This window comes from Parus major, chromosome Z (genome assembly GCF_001522545.3).
Source record: "Parus major isolate Abel chromosome Z, Parus_major1.1, whole genome shotgun sequence".
Classification (NCBI taxonomy): Eukaryota; Metazoa; Chordata; class Aves; order Passeriformes; family Paridae; genus Parus; species Parus major.
In genome coordinates this window covers 55,106,063-55,124,726 of record NC_031799.1, presented here as the reverse complement: position 1 = coordinate 55,124,726, position 18,664 = coordinate 55,106,063, and the positions used below count along the sequence as shown (strand labels likewise).

At 38.1% G+C, this 18,664-nt stretch overlaps 1 protein-coding gene across 3 annotated transcripts in view; it reads right to left on the bottom strand.

Moving 5' to 3' along the window:
- SNX2 (sorting nexin 2) overlaps positions 1–16,194 on the bottom strand; it is a 31,202-nt gene extending 15,008 nt beyond the window's left edge. For 2 of the 3 annotated variants that reach the window (XM_015653420.3, XM_015653421.3), the window contains exons 1-3: positions 16,060–16,194; positions 7,779–7,896; positions 799–962 (exon numbers count right to left, since the gene is read on the bottom strand). In XM_015653420.3, the coding sequence (XP_015508906.1) occupies positions 799–962; positions 7,779–7,896; positions 16,060–16,167 (390 nt within the window). In that variant the 5' untranslated portion in view covers positions 16,168–16,194. Of the gene's footprint in view, positions 1–798; positions 963–7,778; positions 7,897–15,030; positions 15,159–16,059 lie in introns of all 3 variants that reach the window. The other variant, XM_015653422.3, reaches the window with a different exon arrangement.
- Positions 16,195–18,664: the final 2,470 nt, after the last annotated feature.

Sequence of the window (18,664 nt, the reverse complement as noted above, 5' to 3'; positions counted from 1 at the left end):
TTTTCATTAACAGTATCTGTAGCAGAGGAGCCTGGGAAGGGAAGAGCAACAGAAAAAATTTCCTGATACTTGTCAGAGTTTTATTCTTCCAGCATTTCATAATCTTTCATGTACTATACCCAAGTTTGATAAAAAGAGAGATCTTAAGAAATTCCATGGCAGAAAGGACCGTACCAGGGCTGAAAGGGTGCAAAATCAGACTCAAATGCTAACAGATGGTATCTGGGGAAGTAGACATCATTGAGTCACAGGTAGGTCTTGTTTGCAAATTCACTGTCTAGTAAGAACTGTCTAAAATGAATAGCATTCAGCAATGTCCATGCTTTGACAGAAACACCACATGTACATAGAAATGTTAAGAATACAATTATCCTCAGCTGTTTGTTAGCATGCAGGATAATGCTAAGAACGGCTTGTTTGATTTCCCCATTAAGAACAGCTTCAGAAATACAAGTTGAAACTGTAACATGCTAGCTAAAATTGTTTTACATTAATAACATTTCTCATGTATCAAATTCACAGCTTACATATATTTTTAAAGTATCTATTCTGAAGGAATAGAACTTCTTACTCCTAATACTGAGTATCTCAAACATAATCAGCTCAGTAGTGAATTCTTACAGTATTTTCATGAGTCAAGTTCACACTAAACTTCTTCTGCAAAACAAACAGCAAGGTATAATGCCATGCATCAACATTTAACATTGCCTTTAATTTAACACTGGCATTTTAAAACAAGATAAAACTTAAAAAAAATTCAAATGAAACATTTCCATAGTTTAGAAGTTTACAGCATACCTCTTCTCTGGATCTATCAAAAATCACTGGAGCTGTTACACTTTTTGATTCCATTCTGGGAGCTATTAATGCAGTAGGTGTTACAGGAGTGACTGCAGGAGTAGGTTCTGGTGAAAGTATTGGATCCCTCTCTGGACTGTCCAATGAAACTTCTTCTGTTGCTTCTAGATAAACATTTTGAGTTAGCAACAAATTTTCTGTGCAACACAGATGGATATGCATCACAAAGACAACAAACATGCACAATAAAGAATGATGATAAAAAAAAAACAGCACCCATTTGTGCAAGATAACTTTCTTCAGTACACAGCTAAAACCAGATATCACATTTGGGTTTGTAGTGCAGAATGAATGGGTTAAATGAAGATCAATATTGACTTTTTTTTTTTTTTTTGTATATTGTTCAGTAAAGAGTCTTTTACAGAAGTAAGAAGCCACAAATAATTTCTTTCTGTATGACATATTGTCTACACTAATTAATTTTTTTTTACCACAGAAGCAGCTCTTTTTCATCACCTGTTTTGCACTCTGAACAACAGCTGATTTAGTCATACAGGCTGGTAGCTAAGCAGACTAAGTCATATAACAAAGTTACAAACCATTAATACACCCCCACTCCTGCCAAATACCCCACAAACTGTAAAGTAGCAATATTAGCAGGTGAGACATTAAGATTATCTATAGTTTTTATTTCCACTCTCTGGGGCTTAAAACAGGTCTCTAGAAACTGATTACTTCTTTTAAACTGTGGACAGTTCAGCTGCCTTTAAAGACATTGTAAACCCCTGGTCTACAAATCTCAGTAACTGGTTTTGATCACTGGCAAACTACACATTTCCTGCATACGTAAGAATTCCTGTTCTAGCTCAAATAAATGAACATTGCTGTGTTCTCACTAGACATGCATTTTCAAGAATTACAGTTTCTTAGAAGAGAACATGGACCATAGAACCATTTGATACCAAAATTGATACCATTTGATATCATTTGATACCAAAACTGACTTTCCAATAGACCTCAAGTCCGTTCACAAACTGGACTTCTGTGGGTAGTAATTATCACACAGGTAAAAATTCACTACACCAAAGAAGACATTCATTCTGGCTTGAGGCTATCAAAGTTTTCTGTCATTGTTTTATTTTGGAGCCTATCACACAATTGCTGAGTTTGGAAAGGACTTCTGAAATCATCTAATCTAACCTCTCTGTTCAAGCAGAACTCTAGCTAGAGCAGGCTAAACTGGACCACATCCAGATGAATTTTGAGCATCTCAAAACAGGAGACTCCACCTCTTCCTTGGATCACCTGTGCCAGTGCTTGACCACCCTTACCAACAAGAAAACCCCAAAAGCCAACATCACACCCTCACCCCCACCAAAGACTAACAAACAAAAACATAAGATTGGTCTTATATATGATCTGGTTTTCGGTGTGTAGCCATTGCCTCCTGTTCTGTCTGTGAGCACTACTGAGAAGTCAGAAGAAGTGGCTCCCTCTTCTCCATTCACTACCCTACAGTATTTATACACACTATAGGATCCTCCCCACCCCAAGCCTCTACTCCAGGATGAACAGCACTAGGCTTTCTTATCTCTTATGCTGTACATTTTACAGCCTCAATCATTTTTATGGCCCTGCATTGAAGTAACTTCCAACTGTTCATGTCTCCCTTGCATTGGATAGCACAGACCTGGACTCAGCACTTCAGGTGTGACTTCAGCAGGGCTGAGCCAAGGGGAATGATCAATTCCCCCAGCCCGCTGGCACTACTTTTCCTAATTTCAAATGATAGGTTTTTCATAGTACTTTCAAAATAAAGTTAAAATTAAATATTCTCAATTTTTAATATGCAAGAAGACTCTACAGCCTTTCTTTGAAAATAATTATTTTCACAGCATTGTTTTATTCTTACTACTAAATCTTAAAGAACATAAGCATCTGCTTGCTAATGCTTCCTTTCCTCAAATGCCACAGGAAGGACACTGAGTGTTAAACTAATATGGAATTTTAATTCAAAACCTAAGATCAGGTGGGAAGTCATCCTGAAGCAGTTGTGAAAGAACTTTAAGATTGGCAGAACAAAAACATTTCAACAAGAGTCAGTTTCTCTTCTTTAGTGGTTAACAGCATTCAACATTTATGTTGTACAAATGAATATTTCACAGAAACATTTCATAGAAAAATATGCACATACATATGCAACACAGTGTACTATATACATGATGAAATGTAAAATATAAAATATATACGAAATAAAGCAATTGCACTTCAGTTCTTCCTTTTTTCTATCACTAGCTATATTCCAGCACATTCAAGAAACAAACAATTAAACACCACTATATACTTCTCTGTATCTTCAAATTTTAGACGTTTATAAAACAAGTCACTAAACAAGTAAACAGATTTCTCACTTTCATTAGCTGAAAACAAAATCCTCCTATTTTTCATAGCGCATAACTTCATGAAAAACCTGTGAATTTAATGTAAGAAAGCAGCGCTGCCATCAGATGAAACTGAAGCACACTTCTTTAGGCTTCCTCTATTTCAGACTTGTATCTGCATACTCATTAGTATCATAATGTGACCTAGTTTGTGTATCAAATGAATTCCAAACAGGATTAGCAAATTTTTAAAGCTGCTGCCTGGCATTTCTTTTTTATTTCCCTGAAGCAACTTACCCAGAGAAAATAGTAGCTGTTTGTTTGATAGCAGTAAGTTAGCTATTTTAGGAAGAAAAGAGAATTTATGCCATTCTCCCTCTTGTTACCTCTTACCCAAGGTTTGGCATGCCTCCAGACATTATGCAAATCTAGAAGCATGACATGAAAAAGATAAGGAAGAGGATGATGGGACTGAGTTGGACAGAAGAAGGTTAACGCACTTTTTGTTTAAAACAAAAGTGCTCAAGGATTCTGAAATGAAAAGGAAGCATTAGCTTTATATAAAACAGCATGTTCTAACTTCTAGCTATTTTTCCCCCTCAGAGCACCAGTCTCCAAGTAGTACATGAGCTGAAGGAAATGAAACTAAATGCGTTTCTTCTGATGAACTCTGGCATTTATGCTTCTTACATATATCCCTTTACTTTGAGCAATCAGATAACATGGTCTGATTAAAAGGTTTTATTGATAATTCTTCTGCTTGTTTTGCAGGTGTGTTTTTTTCCCCATGGAGACATTAGTTTGGTAGTTTCTATTAACACTCAAGCACAGGGTTTAATCTCAGGATTACACAGAGCTTGTTTCTTTATTTTTCACCAGCAGTTTTTGTGAACTATCTCAGAAAATGCAAGTTTGCAATTCCTCACCAGCAGCTCACTTCAGCCCCAAGTTATTTTTACTAGTCACACTTCCAAATGTCAGACCTTTAACATCCCGACATAGCTTGAATGATTAAATTGGTTTATTATCTTTGAAAGTTTGCCCATGCGAACATATTAATTTGGCAGTAAACTTAAGTAGAAGCTGTTATGCAGAACTGAGGACTAACTATTAAAAAAAAGGCTTCTCTGGGCACAGCAACATTTCAGAGACTTAACTGAACTAACTGTAAGAATTATTACACCCAAGTCATAGTCCATGGTCTTTATTGTTATACCAGAAGCATAACCTTAATGAGAATAGAAATAGTTTTAACACAACAGTCAGATACTAAAATAACCACCTTCTGACTTCAAAACTGTAGGTTCACAAGCTTTCATGCATTTATTTTTTGCATAATAACTGAACAAAGCAGATTCTAAGAAGCAGCAAGGCATTTGCACAAACTCTCCACATCAGACATGACAACAGCCTGACAGATACTGTCAGCTAGAAGCTTTTCTTTTCAGGTGGGCCTGAAGAATATATCTTGTCTGGATTAGAGAATTATCACCATCTTTTCTGTCTCAAATCCCAAGAAAAAAGCCTAAAGCAAAAAAAAAAAAACAACCCACAAAACTGAACAAGACCAAAACAAAAAATAGCCCAATGAAAACAAACATCACCCCAGCCCCCAACACAGTGACTTTTCCTCATGACACAACAGCTAGACATTTCCATAACATGATCCATTCCCAAACACATTTCAGAGTATAAAAAACAAAGTAACAGGAATCTTCTACCTGACAGAGGAGAGGAAAAATTACAATTTTCCACTTTTTTGAAGAAGGTGACAGAACACTGATAAAACTTCAAAGATGAGTTCACCATCTAGTGAACTTCTATGAAGATCATGTTCCATGAGCACCAGAGGGAGAAGGCACAGACAGGTATGCCCCTCTTGGGCAGTCAATGGCATATTTGTGCAGCTATACACTGAACTTTGGATCAACATTTTGGAAGACCAGTTCAGTATCTAGCTCTTCATTGTGCAATAGCAGGTTATTAACAACCAAGCTTTAAGATATATCTCCAGATTCCTCAAGATACACCTAACATTGCCTCATGACTAACCATTATGATCTCTGTGTATAAGAGCTCTATATGGTAAGATAAACTAAATCTTCTGGCCAAAGAATCAACATAGTGACTTTTATTCTAAGGATGGAAGTTTTTAAGTGGGTTTAGCAAGACACTTTGCTTTGTCACAGAACCAAGAACCACAACAAAGCAGCAAAATTTACTCATCTCCAATGACAGCAGGAAAACTAATTTCTTCCATTTTTGAAACCTTATTTTAATAATTCAGCTATGAGTTGCCGAAGACAAGTTAAAGAATAATTATATTGCACATATTATTCCGTAGCTGTCACATAAACATAATAGCAAAGAGGTTTTAAGCATAATCAAAAAAGAATAAACCATTTCCCAGTTACTGTCCTGCATTAAAACAGTACAGAAAATTTGTACTGCTTCACCTCCCTTTCTATTAGGTTGGAATATGAGGTGGAGCAATGATAAAGTTTTATTAAGTCTACAACAGCTAGAGGGGCGTACCATCACATTTTTTACATGTCTGAAAAACGATAATTATTTCTGACCCTGAAGAATGGCAATGTCTCCATTCAGGAGCCACAAACAGGATTTCCTTCACCTGGATTTTAAAGTGTCTAGTAATTCAATATGAAGAAACAAGCAAAGTTATAAAGCTATGGATTTTCATTTTTTCTCCTCTCCATTTCCTATAAGCTGTGCCAAGTTAAGATTCTTTGGAATTTCAACACATCAAAGAAAAACCCTGTCACACTCACTTTCCTAGAAAGCCAGACTTATGCAATAATGCTGGAAGTAAGAAATCTGGTATCTCATCTTGCCTTTCTCACACTGTTTCTATACTGTCTAGCAAAACAGTCCTAAGAAAGAATAGTTATACTTGTGAGTGCACAATAATGTAAAATAAATGCAACACAGTTTTTCAGAACACCATTTTAGTATGACAGTGACACAAACACAGAAGTTCATGACTTGGGTTAAACTGCATTATAGAGACTTCTTGCTTAGAACAGGAAACTGAAAAACATCGTATTTTATCTCATGCTCCATAAATCACATTTGTTTTTTCCTCTATTTGAGAGTATAAGACACACTCTCTACTATAAATTGAACTTTAAAAGACCAGTCTCAGCTGATGTGGACATGCAGTGTTAGATGCCTTCAGTTCAGTGCTGCAAGCATTTAAGAGAATGTCCTACATGGCAAAACCCAAACTCATTAAGTCAATTCCATGTGTTATTCTCACAGCATTCATTTCAGCTGAAACAATCTGACTGCAAACATTTGTTCCTTCTCTCTGACTCCCCTAAATATTTACTCCAGTCTCCTTTTTTCTTTTCTTAATATTATCCAAAGGAGAACTGGCTTCCTTAAAATATCCACTCCAGATGGCTCTATGGTTATAAAAAGCTGGCTTTATATACTGAAGCTAAATAACCAAACTACTGACTAGAACTAGAAAACTTCATTGCTAAAGCACTTACAGTCTTTGTAAGTTATAATGCAAATCAAACACAGAAAAAAGTAAGATTATCCCTCTATCCTTTATTCCTTTTTTCTCTTAAAACACTTTCAGAGAGGTACTAATCTAGTCAGTGCATTCTAACAGTGTCATGAACAAGTGAGTTCAAATATATGGAAATACAAATTACGTAAGTTTAGAACAGATGTAATGGGCATGCATATATATGCATTTACACAAAATAACCCAGAACTAAAGGTTATAAAGTTTCTTTTGGAATTATTACATTAGCTAATCAATGAAGATGAGATGACTGCATTCAAAGCAGACTGTCAATTGACTAACTCAATATAAAGTAATAGGGAAAATTATAATATTGAGGCATAATATTCAGAACCATCCTATGCACATAATATATTCCAAATATTACACTTCCTTTCTTGAATAGTTAATTTTCTTACAACTCTAATTGACAGCAACAATAACCCATGTTAGAATAGTTGAAAACTGACACTGAAGTAGCAACTGATTTATGAAGCTTTAGAAACAGTCTGTCTATTAACAGATCACTTATCAGAATTTTCACATCTTTTTTTAAAGCATGTGATACTGTTAACTGTCAGAGACACAACCATCCAGTGAAATAATAGGACTGGTTCCATGTGCCAGTTTGTTACCTTTACATTAAAACAGGAGTATTAAGAAGGAAATGCTTGCCATACAATATGAATTATCTCTCTCTTTCATCATTGGAAAAAGGACTATGACAGTTTATGCATGATTATTAAGTAGAAAACAAGATTATTAAGTCATGCATTTCCACACAAATATTTGAACATTTTGAATCACAGAATGATAAAGACTATTCTTACTGTCAGCAGAAGATGTTAGCGACCAGCTCAACACTCCCATACTACACTCTGACAGCATACACCACTGAGAAACTCATATACAAACTTAACTAATAACATTTTTTTCACAAGGGAAAGAACTATACAACACTGTCAAACTATTTATAAGATTTCCTCCCCCTCAGAAAAGCACATTTTTTTCAGTCCAAGGATGAAAGGCTTTGTGCAGGCACACTAGAAGAAAATGGTCATTACCAGCAAAGAGGTCTTCTCTGTCACCATCCAGCATGATTTCTGATGGCTTTGGACCATTGGAGTTTGTGCTGAGGTCTTCTGCAGGAAGACTTGCTGGCTCTGGAGATGAAGGACTTGACTGTTTAAAAAAAAAAAAAAAAAAAAAAAAAATTTTAAAGAGCCAGTTGCCATGTGTCAATATGTAACAATTGTTGCAACATTCTTTCATTGCAAAGAAGCAAAAGATGTACAAAAAGGAAACCCTGTCAGCTATTTCCATTTCCTATTCCTAGCATAGCAACAATGAATAAAAGATACAAGCAAGTCAACAGCTCTTAAAATTTCTTCATTTGAGATAAAGAACAGTCAACAGTTTCTTCAGGTTTAATTAATGTGAAACAAAACCTGGTACAGAATTATGTAGAGTAAGTTTATTAGTAATGCCAAATGTAATTTGATGATTAGGTTTTTCCTGGAAAGGCTTGGATTTTAAATCTGAATTTGTACATACTCAGAAATCAGTAACGAAATCTCCTAGTGCTCTATGATTGAAAAGAATGCATTAATGCCATCCAAATAATATAAGGCTGCTTGGAGCTGTAAGAAATTTTGACAGCTTTGCAACAGGATTACTGCCACAGAGGATCAGAGGATCACATTGTACCATACATAGAAGCTGGGCTTGCCACAGATACAATTATTTAACTCACTGAAGACTAGAACTTGCCATGTTGAAGATACTCAGGGAAATTAAAGCAATATTGAATCTGGGCCACCAAATGAATAGCTTACTTACAAAATAAATACATGCATAATTGAAGATCAGTGCTTCAGTTAGAAAATACCTTTTTTGAAAATGTATCAACTGTGTTTACTGTTTTACTACCAGAAAATTTGCAAAACTCATGTCTCACAACTTCATCCAGGATAGCTAGCTAAGGAGTTTTCAACAACAGCATATTTATTCATGGATGCATGCATGTTTTAAAAAGACACTAGATATTTAAGGCTACACTTCAAAGGACACTGTAAACTAGAAAAGGTTAAAAAAAAAAAAAAAAAGACTGAAAAATACTGAAAAGTCACTGAAAAAGTCTGTCCAGATTGTATTTTCATATTCATAAATAAAGCAGAGGCAAGAGTCCTAACAGAGAGGCCTTCCTTATAACTGGTTTTCTTCCTTCTCCCCCCCACTTTATGTACAGAGCATGGTGTCACATGGTCTGGAATATCCCTTTGGTCAGCTAGTGTACCACTTGTGTCTCCACCCAGCCTTCCGTGCACTCCCAATTTCCTTACCAGTGTGGAAGTACAAACAGCAGAGAAGGCCTTGGCTCTGTGTAAGCCCTGCTCAGCAATAACAAACACATCTCTATATTAACAATGCCGTGCTCAGCACAAATCCAAAACACAGTCTCATTCTAGCCACAGTGAAGAAAATTAACTCTACCCCAGCCAAAATCAGCAGAATCTAATATTTTTGGTTGCAACAATGAACTGATCTGTTCAAATGACAGAAGAGATCACATCTCCTTCCTTTTGCCAGAAGCAGCCACTCCCTGAAAAACTCACATACAACATGGGGAAGCCAGAAACAAACCAAAGTGATGAATAGCAAAAGGAACAGTCTATCAAACTCTTGGCATGATATTGCCCTAGAGCCTGCAAAGAACATCAAAGAAGGAACATTCAGAAACTAGTAAGTAGTTTTTTAGGTAGTAGAGTTTATAACCTTGTAAGGAACCAATCCACTAGTCACATGAACACTTCTCATCTCATATGAAATGAATGCCAAAATGATCCCACAGGAAACAGAGTGCTCTGTGGTAATAAAGGTATATTTGTCCACTCTGTGAAGACTCTGTGAAGCATCATAAGGAGATAAAACTCAACTCTTTCAATTTTATTACGAGACTTGCAACAATTTAGATAAAATGAGGTAAATGCAAGAAAACCACAGCAATTGACATGTTTCAGTTATTTTACAACTGAGAGTATATATGCGTTACACGTAACAGCTGAAGGTTTTAAGCAATTTCACAACTCAGAAGTAGCATATTTCTGTTCTACAGCCAGCACAAGTTCAACACCTTGTATTTCAACTAAAACAGAAGAACATGGAAATGTTTGGTTTCTCAACACTTAAGGTTCAAGAAGTTTAAAGTTTTATCAGCAAAGCAGTTCTTCACTGAAACATCACAGGTTCTCATTCCAAACCAGTTTTGCTGTTAGTCAGCCTTGAACAGCAATGCATTTACATTTTGATAGACTGAATTTTAAGGACACTGGGGGAGTCCCACACTGCCACAGACAAAGAATAGGTTTGTGCTTGTCAAGTCATTGCCATGAAAAACAGCTCTACTACAGACAGTCACAGGGAAGAAAAGCCTTCCCTATAGCACATCAGCTTTCTGCTTTATCACTTAATTATGCTCTTGCATAATGAATGGTGGAAAAGAACACTTGGAGAACACTTACACCTTCAAGCTATTCCCTCAGTCTATCTTCTCAGTTTTATCAGAAGAAGCTATTTTGGTTACTAATGATTATTTTTGACTATACCTGTAGTAGTATAAGCTTCCCTCTTCACCAAGCACAAATTAATGCAAAACCAGCATAACCTGGCTAGTAATCATAAAACTATTCTATCAGACACCAAATTCACTTTGAACACTTAAATCTGATCAACCCACAGCAAAATTTGCATGCCTAAAGTTAGAAGTTAATCAAAGGTCAGAGACATTCCCACTTTAAAGAAAGATACAGATTCCTCTAAGAATGCCTATAAATACATGCCACCAAGTCTCTTTCTGTTCCTGAGACAGGAAAGATCCTCTCCAATGGCACAGCTAAAGAAAGGCAGTATTTCTGCACTGGATACCAAGCTTCATTGCTGCAGTTAGTGGAGCAGTTACAGACAGCTTTCTCCAAATTACGTATGAGAGTAATATGCAAAAGGTGAGGACTCAAACAGACCTTATGAGCACCTCAGAAAGCTGAAGAGCAAAGCTGACCAGAGGGATATCCCACACCTTGTAAAACCGTGCTCAGCAAAGCTATGGTGAAGGAGGATGGAGAGGATATCTGGAGTTACAACATTTGTCTAAATCACCATTACAATTCTCTCTTCCTGCAGATAGTTAAGCACAGGCTTGCCCATGGAAGAGTTGAATAAATTCATTATATTGCTTACACATGGAACTTTTACTCTACCCATTAAATTCTCTTCATCTCTGTCCACTGGTCTTCCCATTTTTACCCTTGCAATTCTTCTCTCCCATGTCATGGGGAGTAATGAATTCCACATGGAAATAAACTCCAACAAGCTGACATGTTAATAAGGTCTTTACTGGTCTATTTATCTTTCTGTGGCTCTTTGGTCCTTTTAAACAGCTGAGTTCTCAGACAAGATGAACTAAGAATGGGATTAAATATATTCACTAAGGGTTGTGACTTTATAAGAAAAAGACAATGTGTAGAAGCATCTTAAAAAATATTCATTGTCTGAACACTGCATCAGCTTGTTCAAGAGTTTTGCAATGAAGTATAATCTCTTCAAAATGGACATAGTCCTCAGGGAACTACAAAAACCCAGCAAGGCACAGCCCTTATGTATCAAAAACTGAGTCAATAATTTCTAATAATCTGATTATTCTGCACAGCCAGAGGGTCAGAAAGTCCATCCAACCTCTCAAAAACCAAAAAAGCACACATGCATGCAAATAATATATTAACCTGTTTCAGTGACAGTCTTCTACAGAAGAGAGCTAAAAGACAAGACCCTAACTTTGCTTTTGTATCTCTACGAAATACTGTTAAAATGGCCAATGAAAATGGCTGCCACAGGAGTTAGTAGTTACTGCAGTGAAAATCCCTGTATAAGACAAGAAATGGAGATAAGACTAACAAAACCCTAATGGCCCAGACAAATAGCACTGCTCTTTAGAAACTTTAAACTTACTCATTGCCAAGGATTCACAAAATGTCACAAATACATCAATTTCCTGAAATGTACACAGCTGTGAAATTTCTGAACAAGTCCTGAGCTGAAGGTGTGGCGAAGCCTACAATAATCAAGATACTTAATGGCCAGGATATCCAGGCTTACAGGACAGTCAGGATCCTGCCTTGTTTTTCTTGAAAACAAGTTTCTGGTAAAATTCTCATGGACCCAATTTACAGTGTCAGTAACAAGCTCAAATTTCTATTCTTCTGTTGCTCGTTACATTTGGAGGCACTAACCAAGTATTTTAGAGCTCTGACTTTTGCAGAAACAAGAAAAAGATCTTGCATTTTCTGCTGGCTGAAATTATAGCTCTAGACATTTGGACATACTCCTTTCTCCTAATAGTACAGTACCCCCCAAACTAGTTCTCTTTGCATGAGCCCCTCCTAGCTTCCTTCAGTCAAAACACAGAAGGCTGACAAAAGGTGGTCATTATAATATTCTAGTTGTTCAGGTTAATCCAGTTCATTGTCTGAAACAGGGTTACAGGAGCTCACAAATAACAGCCTGGGCAGAGATAAAAGACTCAACAGAAGGACAGTGTCATTTGCAGCAGAAAGGAAGATGACAAAAGCAGCCACCTTGGAATGAATTTCCACATACTTCCACTACAGCCAGGATTTAACATCAAGCAAGGAGACACACATTTTCAGTAGAATTACACCAATTAATCTCGGATACAGACTTAGCTTGCTGCAAAGGCATAGTACAGTATTGAAGGACTTAGTACTTTCCTCTCTGATATTCCAATGGGAGCTTTACTGCATCCTCAGTAATGGCCACTGTTAAACTGAATGAATATCATTAAAGCCATCTGGACTTCTGTGGCTATCTAGTGTTTTGGCTCATGTGTAAAACCAAATGGATATTGCAGATCTTTGACATAAACTGATCAACTGGCAACGAGATTATTACACACCCTGCCTAAATGACAGTCCTTGATAAATTACCACATCTACTGCTTACTGATTATTTTCAAGTTCCTCTATGTATTTTTCCATTATAAAAAGCCCCACCAACGGACAGGAGTATGGGAATATAAATACTGTTTGAGTTTCTGTGTTCACATGGCACCGTCAGAAAAGACAGACCAGCAACAGAGAGCTAAGTGAGAAGTTTAGGGAAAATGAAATAAGAAATGGTGCAACATATAAACAAAGAAGGTGACAAAGACTGGTGCATGGAGGAAGAAGAAGGTACAAATGGTGAAAAGAGAGTAACAGTGAACAGACCATTTTTTCAGAACATATATCTTACACATGTCACCAAATTTGACTTTCATTTATTTGTTTGTGGACCCTTCTAATGGCAGCAAATTAGCAAATTAGACTTATAATAGGGAGTGATTCTTCTCACAATGCACAGCTAACTTCCAGAACCTCTTGCAGTGCAAATTATGGACAGTCTTTTAAAAAAAAACATAATTGAACAACAACCAAAAAACTAAAACCAACCAACAACAACAAAAACCCCAAAAAACCACCAACAAGCACAAAACATCACCACTAAAATCCATGCACTTGAAATTTTAGCAAGTAGACAAGTCTACCTAGGTCTCAGGAAGACACCGAGCTACAAAAACCTGATACCTAGGAGAGCACTGAAGATACCAACCAGCAGATATATATAACAACTAGCAATATTATTCACATGGAACTCACCACTGTTACTGATTATCACTGTAAATGCAATTCTGGCTTAAACCATTTACATGATTCATCCTGGCTGTTCTCACTTATGAAAGCTACTCTGCCAGCTAAATGGTAACCTCTTAGTAACCTTGAATGTAAGAGAGGCAGTTGTCCACACTCAAAATACAGCTGGCACAGTGAAAACAAGATAATCATTCTCATTCTACTACTCATAGGCAGTGTGGATACCTGACAATAAAATGAGCATCCCATCAGCTCACACAAGTTGCTGCCCAACCAAGTTCCCAGTTTACTGGTGTCCTAATATCATAGGAAGGAAGAGTTCTCATTCTCTGCCACAAAGCAAATTTTCAAGTCCTATAATGTGTTTCCACTGCACTACAGAAATCCCAGGTGTTACAGCTCAGTGAGATCTTTCTAACGTTTTATTTTTTACAATTGAGAGAGTTAAAGACATTAACTTTTTTACAACATGCACAGAGAAAGTTAAAACTCCATCTTCTTTTTTCTAAACATTAGAGAATTCATCTTGAATCTCACAATATTCTCCATTTGAAGGCACTGAAGTAACTAAGACTCTCTGTATTTAAATGCTGTATTTGCATATTTTATAGCTGTATTTAAATGGCTATATTTGCCATTCATAATTCATATACACTGAATGTATATTTTGTCAAAAGCATTTAGCCTGTGTTTTCCAAATGGAGACTTTGTAAATATGGAAGGTATTTGAAAGATGTATTAGAAACCATACAGCTTTTCCACTGCACAATCAAATTATAGGCAGGAAAGGCACAACACACATTTTGTGAACTGCAAAGAGAATGAAACAAGATAAAATAGGAAGGGACTGAAATTAATCATGCTAAAAGCAAATGGACAGCTCCAAGATAAACCATTTGGGAACCCTTTCAAAGCACCAAAGCCCTCATGTAAGTTGGGTTTGGACCTCAGTGTCTCTTGCCACACTCCTAGTGTCAGCAAACAAATATATGATTAACTACAAAAATGATGACACCATTCTGTTGTTACTATACAACTCCCACTGCCATCTATAATCAGTTTGTCCATAAATATTTACCAGATTAAAGTAACACTCAAGACAAAAGTTTAACTAGGCCCACATCATGAGATAATCATTCCTCTCTGGACTATGGTACTCTATACACTGAATCCATCCATTTGTATTCAAGCTAGTAAGAAGTCCAAAGTCAATTTTCTTCCTTCAAAATTTGCAGGAAAATCACAAGATTAAGGCAGTGCCCTAAATGCTGATGTCAAAAAAGCTTACTGACACAGCTTTTAAAAGCTTCTCTTTATGCAAAGAGGCTTCCCTTTTCTACTTAGAGACTCTATCCCAAACAGACTGTGTACATAAAAAAAAGCAGCACAGTGGAACTGTCAGCCAAAGCAACTGATACAAAGCCCGTTTCTTTTCTAGTGTTTGCAGTTAGAGGAGTTTCAGTAACTTTTTTATCTCAAGGTAACTGTGATTTGGACACTAAATCTATCTTATCTCCTGCAGCTTTAGTCCCAGACCACATCAATAAAAACATTGTTTGTGTTACACTGCAGTCTTTCTCAGTGCACTGAAAAAGACTCCAGTAATACACACGGTGTCACATAGAGATGCACAGAAGTCTGCTCATGCAATTCTTGTCAACTGCAGATTCACATCATTTCTTATTCCTTCAGTGTATTTTTTCCACACATCTTTTTTCTACCAATGCACAGATAATGCATCTACAAAAAGAAAGAAAAAAGAAAGCTTGAGAAAAGGCAAGTGACTTTAAATTACATTTAAAAGCCTCGTTGTATACTGCAGTTTTTTTTTGTTAAGGACACACAACAGCCAGAGCAAAACCAAAGCAACACGCACCAATCCTATTTCTGTAAAGGTCAGGGACAAAAAACGCTTCAGGAAAAGAGGATAAGAACCATTTTCTTTTTAAATGGACATCTGTGTACAGGAAGAATAAAGTTCTTCCAGAAGATACTGGCAAGACACATAGGTGGAACGTGATCACAACAACGTGCCAAAAAGGCTCCCACTATAAGGAATGAACACATAAGCATTTCTCATGTCTCCTCGTCTTCCTTCCCAGCAGGTCCCAGCAGCCGCCGCAGCCCAGCACTGCGTCGGCTCTCTTGGAAGAAACCTCAGTGACAAGTAAGTTTCTGCAAGATTTGCAAACTGAAATGGAGTGAAGCCTCGGAAAGAGGCCAAACAAAGAAAATGGGTCGTTATTAATCCACTCAAAGTCTAAGGCGGAGACACACACCCACACCCACATTCACATACCCCAGCGAAACTACAAAGAGGTAAGGTCAGAATATTTCCCCGGCAGCACAAGAAGAGGGTAAAAGGAGGGAAAACAGCGGTACTTGGAGAAAGCATCAGAAGCCCCCCTACCCTCCGTGAGGGAAGCACCGACGAGCCGAAGCAGACGTGGGCGGTGGGGCCGCGGCCGGAGGCCAGGTCGGCAGGGGCAGCGGCGGGGGACGGGGGGGGGGGGGGGGGGGGGGGCGGGGGCGAAGCACCGGGAGCCCGACGGTGAGGGGAGGGCACGGGAGGGGAGGGCCCGGGGGGCGCCGGCCCGGTCACGGGACGCAGGGCCTGCAGTGGAGGGAGAGCTCTCCTCACCTCCAGGGTGGACACGGTACTGGTGAAGAGGTCTTCGCCGTCCTCCAGCTCCTCGAGGTCGGCTGGCCGTGTCTCCCCCAGCGGCGGCGGCTCCCTCTCCGCCGCCATCTTCCGCTCCGGCCCGGCCCCCGCGCTCACGTGACCGCCCCACATCCCCGCCGGCACGTGACCGCGGCGGCCGGGGTGGGGCGGGGGCAGCGTTCCCGTCCCGTCCTTGCCGTTCCGCAGCTCCTGCCGCAGCCCCAGCCCCAGCCCCTTCTCAAACCCCCTCCACAGCCCCTGCCGCAGCCCCAGCCCTATCTCACCCCCTTACCCTTCCCAAGAAGAGGTTAAGTGGCAGAATTCCCTAAGTTAGCTTGGTTGTTTTTTGTCACTCATTAAGGAAGGTATGTGAGAAGTTTAGCTTCTTTGATTCGAAGTAGCACTGTAATTATAGTCAGGCTAAAGAGATCTGTGGCAACAGAAATCCGTAATATAATAGGTTATATATAATATAATAGGGTGTTTTTTGTGTCAAACGGGTCAAGAAATAACCCAAAGATAACTATAGAAACTGGATTTTTAACTAATTGAGGTTCAAGGTTGAAAAAACAGATTAGTTAATCTGTGTGGAATAAGAACCCAAATCAGAGAAAAGCAATCAAATATATAAATTGGAAAACAATACTGCAGGAAAATTTAGAATGACTGCAAAAAGCCAATCGCATATGAGATTGTGATGTGTTACTGTGAAAGGCAAAACCCCAATTTAATGCCAAGCCTCATTCCTCATCCCTGTCAGGGTGGTATTAATATGTATGTCATTCAACAAATACTCCAGAGCTGTCAACTCTACCTCATGCTACTAAGTGAAAATCTAAGAGAAGAGGAATGTATCCTAATGGAAACTGCAGCCACCCCTTCCTTTGTGGCCAATAAATCCACCGCTGTAGTGCTGTGAGAGATAGACATTAATTAAGCTGCAAAGCTGCTGAACAGTAGAAGTAGAAATTCCAAAGCTGGGTTTGCATGTGGAACTTGCATATGTGCCATGTTCCTGCTTCAATTACCTGGTAATTGAAGAATGCATAAGATTCTACAGGAGCCCTCTTCCAAAGGAGCATTTACTACACAGTTACAGTTTTTCCTTGTTTCCTAACAGCTCTGTACTTCATTTATTACATGCGGTCTTAAGTCTACACTGATGACAAAAGGATGTATCTTCTCACATCCATTTCTCTGAGGTCTGTCACTGCCTGTTTCACAGGCACCGATGAACTTTATTGTCAGGGTATGTTGCCCATTACACAGGAACTGAGCAGAGATGGAAAAATTTAAATCTAAACTGATTTACTGATTTTGATGCCCTAATTGAGATCACTAGGGTTTGGGGTTTTTTTGCTAGAATATCTAACATTTCAAATGTTTTGTCACCTAGGCAAGAAGCCCCAGTATCACAGTAGTCGCCTTACCCCCACCCATTTTTAGGAGTAGGCTTTTATTTCTTTCCTTCTCTATTGTGTCACTTTCTATCCCTTTATTAGTTCAAACTTTCTTGATTAGCCTTGGGAGCCATTGAGAACCCTCCAAAAATGGTAATTTTTGGTTTTGGCCCACCAGCCAGTAGTTCCTCCAAATCAGTACACCTACTGCATGAAGCTGTCACTGTATCACTCCTGCTTCTGCCCCCAGCATCTGTGGGCTCAGCAAGCCTTCATAGCCCAGCACTTATAAAGACATATGGAAATCAAAAATGTATGCTGCATAAATACCCTTTGGAGCTCTTACACAATAAAAACCTTCTTTTTTTTTTTTCCTGCAGAATCAGGTTTCACTCAGGAGTATAATCTCCTTGATTTTAAACTGCTTTTAAAATGAACAATACAACAGTATTATAGCTCCATGTCATTTCCCTGGTTTGGGTCACCGAGGTGCTGAAGCCTTGAAATAGTTACAAGAAGTTATCTGGGTTTAGGCACTATACTGTTAATTACATTCTGCCCATCTGTCAAAAAAACATTAAGTTAGATGCAAAATAAAGATGGATATTCTCTAAGCAATGTGAATCAAGGTTTACAATCAAATATGCCAGATTTTCAGAGTCTTACTTTACTGACTCTGTTTTAGTGCAATAGCCACTGTAATATTGTGTTATTTTTGTAACTGAAATATCAATGAAACTGAAAGAAAATCATGACTCATGACTTAGAAGTAGTTGTTTTGGAAGAGTGAGTGATTATACAAGTTCAAGGTCTGTCTGCATGGTTTGGATCTGGAGGAAGCCACAGGAGATTACCTAGTCTGTTTGCTGGAAAACATTTGTCAAACCTTTACTTCAACAACTCCAGTGATGAAGACCCCAAAACTTCTGCAGACAAGCTGCTTTAATGCTTTGCTCTCAAGGATCAGAAAAGAAGTTTCACCACTGTCCTACCAGTGAAACATTTTCATAGGAAGTATGATTTTGCAGCATCATGACACTGCCCTTGTTCAGTTTGTGACCATATTCAGGACAGATATTTGCCTCATTTTGTACAGACTGGATAAAATCTCTCCCTATTGAATTTTGTCTTTCTTTTTACCAACATTTACTCCAGTTTGTTTTAATGATTTTGAATTCTTTAGC